The sequence below is a fragment of the Oratosquilla oratoria genome, chromosome 18, assembly GCF_046742065.1.
Source record: "Oratosquilla oratoria isolate Oo_2021 chromosome 18, ASM4674206v1, whole genome shotgun sequence".
Lineage (NCBI taxonomy): Eukaryota > Metazoa > Arthropoda > Malacostraca > Stomatopoda > Squillidae > Oratosquilla > Oratosquilla oratoria.
The window spans coordinates 8,181,456-8,198,955 of record NC_134794.1 but is presented as its reverse complement, the minus strand read 5'-3'; the positions used below and the strand labels follow the sequence as shown (position 1 = coordinate 8,198,955).

At 45.7% G+C, this 17,500-nt stretch overlaps 1 protein-coding gene across 2 annotated transcripts in view; it reads left to right on the top strand.

The window, feature by feature from the left end:
- loaf (low-density lipoprotein receptor domain containing lost and found) overlaps positions 1-17,500 on the top strand; it is a 645,276-nt gene that overhangs the window by 410,407 nt on the left and 217,369 nt on the right. For both annotated transcript variants that reach the window (XM_076201479.1, XM_076201478.1), the window contains exon 2: positions 15,994-16,217. In XM_076201479.1, the coding sequence (XP_076057594.1) occupies positions 15,994-16,217 (224 nt within the window). The remainder of the gene's footprint in view (positions 1-15,993; positions 16,218-17,500) is intronic.

Genomic DNA, 17,500 nt, shown 5'->3' with positions numbered 1-17,500 from the left:
TGGCAATCATTCGCTGCACATTGCATGGAATATATGTATATATGTATATGTATATATGTATATGTATATATGTATATTTATATATGTATATGTATATATATATATGTATATATATATACATATATATATATACATAAATATTATGTATTATATATAAACTTTGAGTAATAAAGAAAATACTTATAGTAATCATATATGTAAAGCTTTGCCAGGTTTAGACAGGATAAGTTAGTCTTCAGGTATGAAACATTTACTCTTAATTACAGAGTTGCTGTAACTACGTGTCCTAAAGCAATCGTGGTTACAGTAAAGTCAGTATGGTTACAAGGAATCATACCGATCCACTCTTTCCGTTCACGGTTAACTTGAATAGTAAGACTGAGACAAGTTTAAACTTTCACAATTCTGAGATTATCCCGTGATTTAATAGAATTGTTCACAGGAAGAAAGATGAGGAGGAGGAGGAGGAGGAGGAAGAAAGTAGGAGTACGAGGAGTAGGAAGAGGAAGAGTAGGGGGAGGAGGTGTAGGAGTATTATGGAGTAAGAAGAGGAGTAGGAGGAGGAGTAGGAAGAGTAGAAGGAGTAGGAGGAGAGGGAGGAGTAGTAAGAAAGTAGGAGGAGGAGGAGTAGGAAGAGAAGGAAGAAGAGAGGAGGAAGAGAAGTAGTAGGAGGAGTAGGAGTATTATGGAGTAAGAAGAGAAGGAGGAGGAGAAGTAGGAGGAGTAGGAGGAGTAGGAGGAGGAGGAGTAGGAGGAGGAGTAGTAGGAAGAGTAGGAGGAAGAGGAAGAAGAGAAGGAGAGGAAGAAGAAATCACCAGGGTATTTTGATTTTTTTCTTCATCTTTTTTAATTGTTTCCCTCTCGTTTTATTTCTAATTCTTTGTCTGTTCCTCTCAACAGCTCCATTTATATTTCTCCATTTTTCCTATCATATTTCTTAGCCATTCCCCCCCACCCCCTACCCCCGCCCTCCTCGTCTTTGTCTGCATATCACAACCGTCCTTCTCTTCTCGATTTTCCTTTATTATTTTTATACTTCTTACCTCCCCCCCCTCGCTCTCTTAATCTCTCTGAGTCTCGATCCCTCTCCTTTCTGCTTAGTATTTGTTTCATTGTAACTTTCTTTTTTCTTTCTCTTTCTCTTTTTCTTTCTCTTTCTCCTCTCTCACCTTTCCTCTCTTTCTCCTCTCTCTCTCTCTCTCTCTCTCTCTCTCTCTCTCTCTCTCTCTCTCTCTCTCTCTCTCTCTCTCTCTCTCTCTCTCTCTCTCTCTCTCTCTCTTTCTCTCTCTCCTCTCTCTCTCTTTCTCTCTCTCTCTCTCCTCTCTCTCTCTCCTATTATCTCTCCCCACTCTCTCTCTCCTCTCTCTCCTGTCCTCTCATTTCTCTCTTACCCTCTCTCCCCTCTCACATCTCTCTCTCTCATCTCTCTTATCTTCTGACTCTTGTCTCCTCTTCTCTCCTCTCTCTCGTTTCGCCTCTCCTCTCCCCTCTCTATCTCCCCTCTGTCTTTCTCTCCTCTCCCCTCTCTATCTCCCCCCTCTGTCTCTCCTCTCTCTCCCCTCTCTCCTCTCTCTCCTCTCATCTCTTATCTTCTCTCTCCCCTCTCCTATCCTCTCCCCTCTCCTATACTCTCTCCTCTCCCCTCTCTCTCCTCTCCCCTCTCTCCTCTCCCCTTCTTTCTCTATCTCTCTCTTCCCTCCCCTCTCTCTCTGTCCGTCTGTCTGTCTGCTGAAGAAGCGCCAGTGAGGCGAGGAAAATGGTCTGATGATCACAAGGAACGTATAATCAACCCAATTTGGATTTATTACGCCAATAAACCAATCAGTCTATCAATCAGTCAATCAGTTAATTGGGAGACAAAAAATTATAGATTCACAATCCGTACCATGTTTGGCAGACAGTAACATAATAAATAACTTAGGAAATGATAGTCAACTCAACTCCACTCAAGTCTAAAAAATTAGAAACTGACTATATGGCAACATCACGTTTAAATCAACGGAAAGGTTTGGTGATATTGTGTCAGACAGTTGTCAGACTTGAAGAAAATTCTTCAAGAAGTCAAAGACGTGGATTTAATCCGAAGAAAATCATTGAAACAAAGCGATGAGTTCCCGTAGAATTTGTATCGCCGAAAACCCTCCAGTTCCACAGCATCCGGCCATTGTCCCCGGACTTTCCATAGATCTGGAAAGAGACTTTATATTGATGGCTACCGTAGTTCACTAAAGACAAAATACCAGCTGTCCCAGTTCACTAAAGAGACCGTGCCAGCTGCCGGAGATCACTGAAAACACAATACCAACTGTCAAAGGTCACTAAAGCCATTATACCAGCTGTCACATGCCAATAAAGTCTTCATACCATCTGCCCTAATTCACTAAAGATACTACACCATCTGCCCCAGATCACTAAAGAACCCACCTAGTGCCGCAGTAGGCCATCGTCTCCTCACCATCTGCCGCAGCTGGTTCAGGACATTACACCGTCTACCGCAGCTGACTCTTAAGAGTCGAGAGCCGGGCCTCTACCTCACCACCAGAAGCTTTCGGAGGATCCTGCCCTTCGGAGGATCTCGCTCTTCGGAGGATCCCGCTCTTCGGAAGATCCTGCCCTTCTAGGGATCCCGCTCTTCGGAGGATTCCGCCCCGCCATTTGAAGGATCCCGCCCCGCTCTTCGGAGGATCCCGCTCCTCGGAGGATCCCGCCCCCTCGGAGGATCCCGCCCTGCCTTTCGGATGGTTCCGCCCCGCTCTTCGGAGGATCCCGCTCCTCGGAGGATCCCACCCCTCGGAGGATCCCGCCCTTCGGGAGGTCCCATTCTTCAGAACATGCCGCCCTTGGAGTCCCTGCAGCCTCCGGCAGCTGGCCGCAGAAAAGCTGCGGCGGCGGCGAGGACAACATTGGTTCGAGGCCGAACTGCGGTTGTGCATTTAATTAATTCCTCGACTTCAAAGCCTTGAGACTCTCCGATCACCCTTTGAGGTCGAGTGCCAATCAGTCCTCTCTCTCTCTCTCTCTCTCTCTCTCTCTCTCTCTCTCTCTCTCTCTCTCTCTCTCTCTCTCTCTCTCTCTCTCTCTCTCTCTCTCTCTTACTCTCTCTCCCCGAATCTCCGAATCTCCTCTGTTTTATTTCCTGGGATTTTTCACATGCAGACTCTTTAGCCGAGGAGGAGAAGACGGAAGAGGAAGAGGGCCACACGGAGTGGAACGAGTAAGAAGATCAAGAGGAAGAGGAGGATGAGGAGGAAGAAGAAGAGGAAGACCAAGAAGACCCGGAGTTGTGTGGGGACGGGAAGAGGACCAAGAAGACAAATAGGAATAATAATAAAAAGGCGACGAAGACGACAAGGAGGAAGAGGACCAGGAGGACCAGGAAGAAGAGGAGAAATGATCATAAAAAGGTGACGAAGACGACAAGGAAGAAGAGGACTATAAGTAGGGGGAGTCGGAAGAGGACTAAAATGAGGTGTAGGAGGAGGAGGAGGAGGAGGAGGAGGAGGAAAGCTATTTCGCCATCTTGTGGGTCGTGATTACGTGAGGCTTGAAATTAGGTCATCTGTTATCTGTGGTTGCTCCACCCACCCCGACTGTGAATTTGTTTGCATTTCTGTTCATCTTGCTTGTTTTGTTTATTTGTCTCGTTTGTTTCTCGTGTTGCTCTCTGTAATGACTGAATCACTTTGCACTATACTCCTATGTATGTGTGTATGTATATATATATATATATATATATATATATATATATATATATAGATATATTTATACATGTATTAGGAAGGTTTAATGTAGTAGCACATTTGTAAAATAACTCATTTGGCCCACTCACGGAGAATGAAATAAGATGGATAGAAAATTTGTATATTCCGACCACTATCTGTGGTCCTTTTCATCATTCTGCTGAAGAGGACCACATATAGTGGTCGAAAAATACAGATTTTCTGTCGATCTTATCTCATTCTCCGACAGTGGGTCAATAAGTGTTGTATGATTAGCACAACGGTATCGTCTTTGCCTCGTAAGAAACGGTCCCTCATTCAAGGGTTCGAATCCCGAAGGTGCAACTTATTTCCATTTGTCATAACGATTCTCAAATTATCGGAAGGCTTACCTGAAAAATAAAAGATTCGATGAAATAAAAAAACATACTGTGCTACCGAAGTACCGTTGGGGAATGACCAGGTTGTGCGCCAGGTCGTTCCGTTTTAACGGGCAACGGATTAGTACAACGGTATCGTTCTTGCTTCGTAAGATGCACTCGCTCATGCAAGGGTTCGAATCCCAGTGGTGTAGCTTATTTCCACGCACACACACACACACACACACACACACACACACACACACACACACACACACACATACACACACACACACACATACACACATAACAAAATAACACTAGCACATGCACACACACACACACACACACACACACATATATATATATATATATATATATATGAATATATATATATATAACATTGAATACCACAATGAATGTATAAACGTAACTACCAACTATTTTACTAAAAATAATAAATGAATAAGTAAAATGAATAATTAAATAAGTAAAAAGATTCGAGGTCGAATCCTGTATTATTATATGGACGGATTTTATCTTGTCGAGACTTCGTCAAGTCCTCGGAAAAAGTCGAACTATCGAAATGGTGGTCAATCAAATACCAAGACTTCTTTCTGAAACGACGATTTCTCTCTCAACTACGATCAAGACCAGAAATATCACATTTCTATGAAGTACGGAATTTGTACCTCGGGAACCTGGCTTTCTATGAATCAATTTGTTATCTACCCATGTTTACTCTATATTACAAAGGATTACAAAGGCAAAGCATGCCGACAGGAGACCTTTTGATCCATATCTAGGTCGGATGCAAAAAAAAAAAAAAAAAAAAAAAAAATTGGAGTAATGGGGCAGTGGATCCAGGCATTATGTCAACAGATCGTACGGTAAACATGTACTTAGACGGAATCTTCTTTGTAAACAAGTATTGGGAAGGTTATATATATTTTATTTCAAGCACTGTTATTGCCGTTTATCAATACCATTACCAATGTCGACATCGTCATCGTTATTTAATATAGTATTTTCTCCAATTTTTGGTTTTAGTATTGGGTTCGTTAGGACCATTTTCTTCAGTATTTATCTATTTTAATTATATATAATCCCACAATTTACTCATCCATAATAAAAGTATTGGCATTGATAGACCCGGTTTTATATTTTGGAATTTTGAGACTGAAAATTTTGAAATTTTAAAATTTTAAGATTTTTGAAATTTGGTCTTCGGCTTTGGTCTCGCCAGGGCCCTCTGTGGCTTCTTCATTGTCGGCTTCATCCCCCTGATCCTCCTCTTGATCTTCGTCCTCTTTCTCCTTCGCCTGTCCCTTCTCTTCCTCTTCTTTCTCCTACTTTTCTTTCTCTTCCTCCTTGTCCTGCTTCTCCCTTTTTCCTCTTCCTCCCTTTTTCCTCTTCCTCTTCCTTCTATATTTCCATCTTCCTCCTCCTCCTAGTTCTTCTCCTAGTTCTCTCCCTCCCCATATCTCCTCGTCCTCCTTTTCCTCTTATTTTCTCTTCTTTTACTTCCAGGTCCTCCACTTCCCCGTCTTCCTCCTCCTTCCTCCTCTCCCGCTCCTCCTCCCCCTCCTCCTCTCCCGTTCCTCCTCCCCTCTTCCTCCCCATTTGTATCACTTAAGAGGCCATTACAAATCCATCCCGCGCGTGACTTCTTGTCCGCTCGAGGTAGTTCGCGTCACGCACAGTCGCCGCCGGCGCCGGGGACCGATGGTGCCGTCCTCGGCGTCGGTAGTGTCTATTCGAGCGTCAGCCGCTAGTTAGTGGTGCTCCATTTTAGCGTCATTTGCCACTTAGGCCTCCGCCATGCACAGGCGCTGGAGGAGGAAGAGGAAGAGGAAGGGTAGAGGGGAGGAGGGGAGCTGGCCGAGCACTTCCAGGTTTCCAGGAATTTGAGCGAGTCTCTCTCTCTCTCTCTCTCTCTCTCTCTCTCTCTCTCTCTCTCTCTCTCTCTCTCTCTCTCTCTCTCTCTCTCTCTCTCTCTCTCTCTCTCTCTCTCTCCCCCTTCTCTCTCCCCTTCTCTCTCCCCTTCTCTCTCCCCTTCTCTCTCTCCCTTCTCTCTCCCCCTTCTCTCTCCTCTTCTCTCTCTCTCTCTCTCTCTCTCTCTCTCTCTCTCTCTCTCTCTCTCTCTCTCTCTCTCTCTCTCTCTCTCTCTCTCTCTCTCTCTCTCTCTCTCTCTCTCTCTCTCTCTCTCTCTCTCTCTCCCCTTCCTCCCTCTCCCTCTCCTCCTCTCCGCTCTGTCTCTCTCTCTCTCTCTCTCTCAAACACACACACATATGTAGTCGTATATACATACATACACACAAATATACACACCAAGCGTTAGCCAGAACAAAATATATACAACGTTTGTCACTCCCAAGTAGCTGAATGTGTCCAGCCAACGCCCTTTTTTCCTTCTTCTTCTTCTTCGACATTGAATCCCAAAGGCTCGGTTCCTTCGTCAGGTTCTGATCACCTCCATCGTCGCCTCTCATCCTTCACTTCTTCAGCGCCTCCTTCTGCTTCCTCCCAAACTTTATGGCGGCCAGGACGTCTTCGGCGCGCCGTGAGGGATCTTCCAGTCTCGGCCTTAGTCCTTTCCGTCAACTTTGTCTTCTTCAGACTCGCTGTGGAGAAGTGGTCTTCCTCCTCTGCGCCTTCTTCAGCGCCTGCTTCGTAGGTTCTTGTGGTCGGGGTTTTTGCACACAGGTTCTCTGAGGTCTGATTTTTCATGTTTTTGGTCGATGTGCATATGTATATATATATATATATATATATATATATAATATAATATAATATACACACACACACACACACACACACACACACACATACACACACACACATATGTATGTATGTATGTATATATATATGTATATATGTATGTATTTATATATATATAAATATGTGTGTGTGTGTGTGCGTGTGTGTGTGTGTGTGTGTGTGTGTGTGTGTGTGTGTGTGTTGATACTTTTGATTATACGTCGCGCAAAAAAGGACCCTTTTTCTATATTTGTGTGCTAGAATCTATATTTCGAAACTGCAATAAACTGTCTTCATACCTTCCACTCTCCCTGTTAACCATTTGTCGTGATGGCGCCTCGATTTCGCAGTCGGGAGTGATGGAAACGGAGACCTTTTACACCATGGTGACTAGTAAACGTACCAGCTGATGTACAAGGTGACACGACGAGTGAAACGACAAAACTTTTTTTTTTTTTTTTTTTTTTTTTTTTTTTTTTTTTTTTTTTTTTTTTTTTTTTACCCGTGCTTGACGAAGAGTTGTGCTGGAGGGAAAAGGAATGGCATGACGATAGTCAGGATAAGAGACAAAGAGTCGTCGTTAAGCGACGTGAATTGTAACTCTTATCGGTCCGGGTAGGGTACCACTCAAGTGAATCAAAAAGCTTGGTAGAATAGTTCTTCCGTTGGACTTAAAAAAAAAAAAAAAAAAAAAAAAAAAAATCCCGCTCACCTGAATAAAATATGTTTAGAGTTTAACCAAAGGAGCGTGATAAAGAAGGAGAGTTGGCATTAATACCTACAATCCTGTGACAGTCCTACATCCCCTCACCCCCTTAACCACATCCCCCCCTTAATCCCCCCTTCCCCCCCTCCTCTTCCCGGAGCGAAAAGTAACATCCTGATGTTAACCAGGATGATGTATATAAAGTTCGTTTCTGTGTTGAGGTGATTAAATATTTCTCTGCAGAAAGATCCCCCCCCCGTCCCGACTCGCCAATCTGAATAAAATCACCTGACGGCACCTTTAATAAAGTAATTCTTAATACCTCTGGTCAAGTTATGATTTTTTTTTCTTCGTTGTGATACAAGTCTTTCAATCATATTTTCTTTTAATTACTTGTTATTCTTTAGCTTAAAAAAAACTTATAGAAGGAAAAAATAACCATGTTTTTGGAATTTGAGGCTGCAATTTTTTCTACACACATTTTCACAACTTTTGATGATCCTTAAATAAAGTGTAACCGCGGGTTATGCCATTTTATGTACACACACACACACACACACACACACACACACACACACACACACACACACACACACACACACACACACACACACACTCGCTCACTCACACTCGCCTGCCACTACAGCGGTCTGGGTTCGGGCTAAAATATCAGTATCGCTGCGCTGCGAATCGTTACTCCAACTCTCGTGGGCGGGGATTTGTGTGTGTGTGTGTGCGCCTGTAAGGTCACAGTATTACCCATAGATCGGTCATGCGAGCTCTGAGCTCTCATCCGAGAGATTAATAACTCGATCACGAGTCCAACGTGTGATCCAAGACCATGGTGAATCACACACACACACACACACACACACACACACACACACACACACACACACACACACACACACACACACACACACACACACACACACACACTCACTCACTCACTCACTCACTCACTCACACTCGCCTGCCACTACAGCGGTCCGGGTTCGGGCTAAAATATCAGTATCGCTGCGCTGCGAATCGTTACTCCAACTCTCGTGGGCGGGGATTTGTGTGTGTGTGTGTGTGCGTGTAAGGTCACAGTATTACCCATAGATCGGTCATGCGAGCTCTGAGCTCTCATCCGAGAGATTAATAACTCGATCACGAGTCCAACGTGTGATCCAAGACCATGGTGAATCACACACACACACACACACACACACACACACACACACACACACACACACACACACACACACACACACACACACACACACACACACACTCACTCACTCACACTCGCCTGCCACTACAGCGGTCTGGGTTCGGGCTAAAATATCAGTATTGCTGCGCTGCGAATCGTTACTCCAACTCTCGTGGTCGGGGATTTGTGTGTGTGTGTGTGCGTGTAAGGTCACAGTATTACCCATAGATCGGTCATGCGAGCTCTGAGCTCTCATCCGAGAGATTAATAACTCGATCACGAGTCCAACGTGTGATCCAAGACCGTGGTGAATCACACACACACACACACACACACACACACACACACACACACACACACACACACACACACACACACACACACACACACACACACACACACACACACACACACACACACACACACACACACACACACACACACACACACACTCACTCACACTCGCCTGCCACTACAGCGGTCCGGGTTCGGGCTAAAATATCAGTATCGCTGCGCTGCGAATCGTTACTGCAACTCTCGTGGGCGGGGATTTGTGCGTGTGTGTGTGCGTGTAAGGTCACAGTATTACCCATAGATCGGTCATGCGAGCTCTGAGCTCTCATCCGAGAGATTAATAACTCGATCACGAGTCCAACGTGTGATCCAAGACCATGGTGAATCACACACACACACACACACACACACACACACACACACACACACACACACACACACACACACACACACACACACACACACACACACACACACACACACACACACACACACACACACACACACACATATATATATATATATATATATATATATATATATATATGTATATGTATATATAATATGAATTCAAGTATATGTAGGATATCACTACTTATATCGGACCACACGCTTATTTATCGGATCCCTCTATATATCGGACCAGCACTTTATATCGGACCAGACCCGTTGTCTATCGGACCAGCCTTCTGCATATCGGACCAGACATCGTTTCTTTCCACTCAGCAGAAGAAAAAAAAAACACGATATAATTCGGTAATTGATTTGCACAAGTTGTTGCAGGTCACTGGCTTGCAAAGGAAATCGGTGAATGGATACGTTGGTGGGTTCTCCCTCCACCTGGGGGTCGCTCGTTACATCCATTGATTCCTTCAACCGCACCCACACATCCACCATCTTCGTTCCACTCTCTTATCCACTCTTTCCACTCCTTTCTCTTTCTGTCTGTCTGTCAGTCAGTCACTCTCTCTGTCTTTCTGTCTTTATCTGTCTCTATATGTCTTTGTCTTTCTTTGTCTTTGTCTTTCTCTGTCTATCTGTCTTTCTATCTTTCTTTGTCTTTCTCTGTCTTTATCTGCCTCTCTCTCTCTCCTCTCCTCTCCTATTTTCCCCTTCCCCCCTATCCTATCCTATCCTATCCTCTCCTCATTCCTTTCCTTCTCTCCTCCTTCTCTCTCTCTCCTCTCATCTACTCTCTTTCTCCAACCCCGTTTGTATTCCCTCTACTCTGTATACGTCCTCTCTATTTCAAGATATTTTCGTCATGTCACGATTTTCTTCAATTATTTTTTCTTGAATCTCATTCTTACTATTTCGTGTATGTATGCATATATATATAATGTATACTGTATATATATATATATATATATATATATATATATTGTGTGTGTGTGTGTGTGTGTGTGTGTGTGTGTGTGTGTGTGTGTGTGTGTGTGTGTGTGTGTGTGTGTGTGTGTGTGTGTGTGTGTGTGTGTGTGTGTGTGTGTCTGTGCTTGTGTCTGTGCTTGTTTACAGATGTGCGTTATAGATGTGTGCGTGCGTGTTTGTGTGTATTTGCCCACACGACCCTGTTGGTATATGTGCTTCCTAGGTCAACAGTGGGTTTGCCCAGCATTTGTGTGCGCTCGGTGGTTGCGGCTCGGTTTAATGTCCACAGCGGTTGCCAGATTGGCAAAATGGAGAACAAACAGGACCTCTAATGATCATGACCTTTGCCCTCAGGAGTGGGGGCCCTCCTCTCCCCCTCCTCCCCCTCCCCCTCCCCCTCCTCCTCCTCCTCTTCGTCGTCCTCCTCTTCGTCGTCGTCCTCTTCTTCGTCGTCCTCCTCTTCGTCCTTCTTGTCCTCCTCCTCCTCGGCCTCCTCCCCCTCCTCCTCCCCCTCCTCCCCTCCTCCTCCTCCCCTCCTCCTCCTCCCCTCCTCCTCCCCTCCTCCTCCCCTCCTCCTCCCCCTCCTCCTCCCCCTCCTCCTCCCCCTCCTCCTCCCCCTCCTCCTCCCCCTCCTCCTCCTCCCCTCCTCCTCCCCCTCCTCGTCCTCCTCGTCCTTCTCCCCCTCCTCGTCTTCCTCGTCCTCCTCCCTCTCCTCGTCCTTTTTGTCCTCCTCCTCCTCCTCCTCCTCTTTGTTCTCTTGCTCCTCGTCCTCCTCTTACTTCTCGTCCTCCTCCTACTCCTCGTCCTTTTCCTCGCCCTTCTCCTCGTTCTCCTACTCCTGCTCTACCTCCTCCTCCTCCTCTTCCTCATCCTCTTCTTCTTACTCGTTGTCCTCTTCCTCGCCCTCCTCCTCGTCCTCCTACTCCTCCTCGTCCTCCTAATCCTCCTCCTGCTCCTCGTACTCTTCCTCCTCCTCCTCCTTCTCCTCCTTCATCTCCTCCTGCTCCTCGTCCTTCTCTTCCTCTTCCTCCTCTTCCTCCTCTTCCTCCTCTTCCTCTTCTTCTTCATCGTCCTCCTCCATCTCCTGCTTCTCGTCCTTCTCTTCCTCTTCCTCTTCTTCCTCCTCTTCTTCCTCGTCCTCCTCCTCCTCTTCCTCCTCTTTGTTCTCCTCTTGCTCCTCGTCCTCCTCTTATTCCTCGTCCTTTTCCTCCCCCTTCTCCTCGTTCTCCTACTCCTGCTCTTCCTCCTCCTCCTCTTCTTACTCCTCGTCCTCTTCCTCTTTCTCGCCCTCCTCCTCGTCCTCCTACTCCTCCTCCTGCTCCTCGTACTCTTCCTCCTCCTCCTCCATCTCCTCCTGCTCCTCGTCCTTCTCTTTCACTTCGTCCTCTTCCTCTTCTTCTTTCTCGTCCTCCTCCTCCATCTCCTGCTTCTCGTCCTTCTATTCCTCTTCCTCCTCTTCCTCCTCTTCTTCTTCCTCGTCCTCCTCCTCCTCCTCCTACATCTTCTCCTCCTCTATCTCCTGTTTCTCGTCCTTCTCTTCCTCCTCTTCCTCGTCCTCCTCTTCCACGTCCTCCACGTCCTCGCCCTCCTCCTTTATCTTCCTCTTTCCCCTTCCCTTACCTCCCCCTTCCTTTCCCTCATCCCCATTCCCCCTTAGCCCCTCCCTTTCCTTTATTCTCCCCTCTCCTTACTTTCTCCTTCCCTAATCTTTCCCTTCCTTGACCCCGTCCCCTTCCTCTTCTAATCCCCTTCAATTTCTCTTGCCTTTTCTTCCCTTCCTTTCCCACCCCTTTCCTTCCCTTCCCTTCTCCCCTTTCCCCCCTTTCCCCCCTTTCCCCACCCTTTCATCTCCCTCCCATCCCCCTCCCATCCCTATCGTCTTCCCATCATCTTCGCCTCTCCTCTCTCCTCCCTTCTCTTCCCCTTCCTCTCTCCCCTCTTCTCTTCCCCTTCCCTGCTCCCCCTTTCCTTGCCCTTTCCTTCTCCTATCCCTTGTTCTCCCTGTTTCCCCTTCCCTCTTCCTGCCTTTCTCCCTTCCTCCCTTTCTCCCTTCCTCCCTTCCTCCATTTCTCCCTTCCTCCCTTCCCTTGTCCTCCCTAATTCCCCTTCCTCCCTTCCTTCCTTCCTCCCTTCCTCCCATCCTTATCATCTTCCCATCATCTTCGCCTTCCTCTCTCTCCCCTTTTCTCCCCCTTCCTCTCTCCCCCTTCCCCTCTCCCCCTTCCCTTGCCCTTTCCTTTTTACATCCCTTGTCCTCCCTATTTCCACCTTCTCTCTTCTTCCCTTCCTCCCTTCCTTCCTTCCTCCCTTCCTCCCATCCCATCCCTATCCTCTGCCCATCAACTTCGCCTTCCCCTCTCCCCCTTCTCTTCCCCTTCCCCTCTCCCCCTTCCCTTGCCCTTCCCTTGCCCTTTCCTTGCCCTTTCCTTCTATTCCTTATCCTCACAATTTCCCCTTCTCCCTTCCTTCCCCCCCTTCCTCCCTTCCTCCCTTTCTCCCTTCCTCCCTTCCTCCCTTCCTCCCTTCTTCCCTGCGTATTTGCTCCACGACCTGTTGCAGGCCTCCTTGCCTGTAGGCCGCCTCCCAGGGAGATTATGCATTACCCAGATGTCATTACCCAAACTTGGCTTTTGCACATCCACGTACACAAGAAAACGAATAAGAGTCTGCGTGCGCGCGCGCGTGCGCACTGAGCATGACGTCATTCTTTTGTTTACTAAACATAGGCATGATGTTGAGACGTTTCAGGATATTTTCCTGAAGTGGAGGAGAAAGTCGTTTAATAGTTTCCTTCGGAATGAAAAATATATCTTTAAGTTGGCTCTTGCCTGGGGAGAATAGGTCTTCAAGAAATTTTGAACATGCTGGCTCTTTAAGAATTTTGAGAACATGCCGAAGAGGAGTACGAGATTTTGCATTAGCCACATCATGAAGCTTATGGAAATAAGATTTTGGTAATTGTTTGATGTAATTCGCAATATTTTTATAAATGTTAATGTAGCCATTTTAGCTTTTTTTTATTTTATTCTGGAGACCGATATAGCAAAGATAGACGGAGATAGAGACGAAGATGATAATTACAAAGTAAAAATTTAGCGAAAGGAGAATTTTGCGTCTCTATAGAAAGATAAACAGAAAATATAAACCGGAAGCAGGATAGATAGATAACATAGATAATATAGATAAGAATATAAGTAAACAAGAATTGAGAAATAGAATCTGTGATACAGCCACTTGCGATTCACATTCTCGCCAGTCTGTCTGTCTGTCTATCTGTCTGTCAGTATTTGCGTTAGAGTAGAGATAACCAGACGGTAAAGCCTAAATACACGTGGATGATATAAGGGAGGAGGCAGAGGGAAGGGGAGGCAGAGGGAAGGGGAGGCAGGGGGAGGGGGAGGCGGGAGGAGAGAGGAGGTAGGAGGAGGGAGGAGGCAGGAGGAGGGAGGAGGCAGGGGGAGGGAGGAGGCAGGGGGAGAGAGGAGGTAGGGGGAGGGAGGAGGCAGGGGGAGGGGGAGGGAGGAGACAGGGGGAGAGAGGAGGCAGGGGGAGGGAGGATGCAGGGTTTAGGGAGGAGACAGGGGAGAGAGGAGGCAGGGGAGAGAGGGGGCAGGGGGAGGGAGGAGAAGAGGGAGAGAGGAGGCAGGGGGAGGGAGGAAACAGGGGGAGGGGGAGGCAGAGGAAGGAAGGTGGCAGAGGGAGGGAGGAGGCAGGGGGAGGGGAGAGGTTGAGGTCAGGGGGAGTATGCGTTTTCAATTGCTGTGGTTGTGAACTTTTCAACCTGACCATGTGTAGGTACCTCGCTTAAGCTATTAACATCTCCCTCCCTCCCTCCCTCCCTCCCTCCCTCCCTCCCTCCCTCCCTCCCTCCCTCACCCCCTCCCTCCCTCCCTCCCTCCCTCCCTCCCTCACCCACTCCCTCCTCCCTCCCACATAACCGTAAATGTATACATCTTATACTCATTACAAAGACATGTACACACCACTACACAAATTTTACACATGCGTACACACCCTCAACATGTATATACTACGTGCTCACTACACACGCACATGTGTATACAGACACGTATGATACTCGGAGGCATACACAAGAACGTACACACACACACACACACACGCAGAAAAGCATGCATATACGCACGTATAGGCACATATACACACACACACGAACGTACATAATAAAACACGTAGAAACACATGCACAAACTTATGCATACACGTACACATACGAATACCCGCACACACACACACACACACACACACACACACACACACACACACACACACACACACACACACACACACACACACACACACACACACACACACACACACACACACACACACACACACACACACACACACACACACACACACACACACACACACACACACACACACACACACAAACCAGCCCCAGAACACATTCATTACGACTACACCCGCGCCCACATATATACATCCCCACACCTACGCCCACACACGCCCGTTATTACAGTATATGTATCAGCCAGCGAAGGGGAATGACCGAAAGCCTGCACAATTTTTTTTTTTTTTTTTTTTTAATCTTTCGTTTGTCCTTTAAACGGATGGGACTTTATCACGCGGGAATAACAGAACATCCACGTAGAAGCGAACAGTCATTTGTTGGAAGCGTTTTTGCTTTGTATTCGCTCGCGGCTGCGAGTTTTGTCTTGACACCTGGGAACGAATCTGCCAATGCACGAGTCCGATTCTTTTTTTTTTTTTTTTTTTTCTTTTTTTTTTCTTTAATTCACTATATACTTTTTTATGGTTAAGTCGCCATGCTTTTGTTGTTTCACAGATATGTATATGGTTTATTTGTTTATGTATTTATTTATCTATCTAGTTACCTATTTCCATTTAATGTCACAGTATTTATGTCATTGTTTATTTTTGCAGTCGCGTCAGGACTACATGACGTCATCGTTTATTTACTTCTCTCGGTCGGGTATGACTCAGATGACGTCATCGTTTGTTTACTTTTCAGTCGCGTCAGGCCTAGATGACGTCACCAGGAATAGATGACGTCATCATTTATTTATTTTCCGTCCCATCATTGTTTTACGTCATATGACTCAGATGACGTCATTGTTTTTTCAATCGCGTCAGGCCTAGATGACATCACCAGGAATAGATGACGTCATAATTTATTTACTTTCAGTCACTTCATAGTTTACGTCATATAACAGATGACGTCATCGTTTATTTACTTTTTCAGTCGCATGAGGCCCAGATGACGTCACCAGGACTAGATGACGTCATTTACTTTCAGTTACTTCATCGTTTAACGTCTTATAACACAGATGACGTCATCGTTTGTTTACTTTTCAGTCGCGTCAGGACTAGATGACGTCACAAGGACGATGACGTCATAATTTACTGTCAGTCATGACTTCATCGTTTTACGTCATATAACACAAATGACGTCATCGTTTGTTTACTTTTCTTTCCAGTCGCGTCAGGACTACATGACGTCACCAGGACGATGACGTCATAATTTTGTCACGACTTCGTTTTACGTCATATAACACAAATGACGTCATCGTTTGTTTACTTTCTTTCCAGTCGCCGTGTCGGAGTTGTGCAGCGACTCGTTCTTGAAGCAACACACAAGAATGATAGAAGGCGCCGTCGTGACGTCGTTGAGCGAGAGGAACCTGGATTGCACCGTCACCTTTCAGACGGATTCGGTGCTCCAGAGGTTCATGCTCAGGTTCGAGCGTCTACAGCTGGACTGCAACGACCACCTCTTTATTTACGACGGCGCCTACGCGACTAATAGTTATAAGGTAGGTGCCAAGGTTCCTTGTTCTTGTTGTTGGTGATGGTGGTGGGGCTGTTGTATTTTGTTTTGGTAATAGTGGTGGAGCTGTTGTATTTTGTTGGTGATAGTGGTAAAGCTGTTGTAGCTGTTGGTGTTTTCTTCGTGGTGCTTGCACCAGTACCCATTCGTGCCTGACCTAAGTTGACCTAACTTGAAACCTAACTTGACCTAAGTTGACCCAACTTAAGCTAAGCTAACCTAATCTAACCTAATCTTCTTTAGCCTATACTTGATTGCCCTCAAGAGATCCGACCAGAGATCATCCCCTCCCCCCTGGATATGTTAGGTTTATGTCTGTGTCCTCAACAGATACAGGGACAGATGTATGAAGTGTAGGTACTCGTATTTACGTGTGAGAATACGTGGGTTAATCAGTCATGTTTCCAGTGAATATATATATATATATATATATATATATATATATATATACATATATATATATATATATATATATATATATATGTATATGGATAGAATCACCAATGACGGTGTTGTCATTCAAATAATTCCGACTTTCGTCTCCGGATTCCAACGGCATCGTGTTTTCATGAGCCTTGGTTCGAATCCGGGGACGATAGTCGGAATTATTTTATATATATATATATATATATATATATATATATATATATATATATATATATATCAAGAATATTACCGACAACGAAACTAATCTGTTGTACGGAAGCCTGTGCCAACAACGCCCAGGCTACATGTTGGTTCCAGCGAACCCGTTTCCAACAATGGTGGAAATCTTAAAAAAAAAAAAAAAAAAAAAAAAAAACCGGACGTTTCTCGACTGATTCCCCAGATCGATCCCAACCCCCGGACCAATATAGCCAATCATACGGTTGATGACATCCAAATGCTCGCGAGCCTCTCCCAGCAAACAGGCAGGTGCCAGGGATCTGGTGCCACAATGCTCTGGGAGTGCCAGACACCGAAATTGCTACGTCATTCTTCGTGGCACTGGCACCAGTTGGTAATACCTATTCGAACTTGACCTAATTTGATCTAACTTGGGCTAACTTAACCTAACCTTACTTGACCTAACCTAAGCTAACCTAACCTGACCTAATTTGACCTAAATTGACCTAACCTAACCTAACTTGACTTACCTTTACTTAACTTGGCCTAACTTAACCTAACCTAACTTAACCTAACCTTACTTGACATAACCTAAGCTAACCTAACCTGACCTAATTTGACCTAACTTGACCTAATTTGACCTAACCTAACCTAACCTAACTT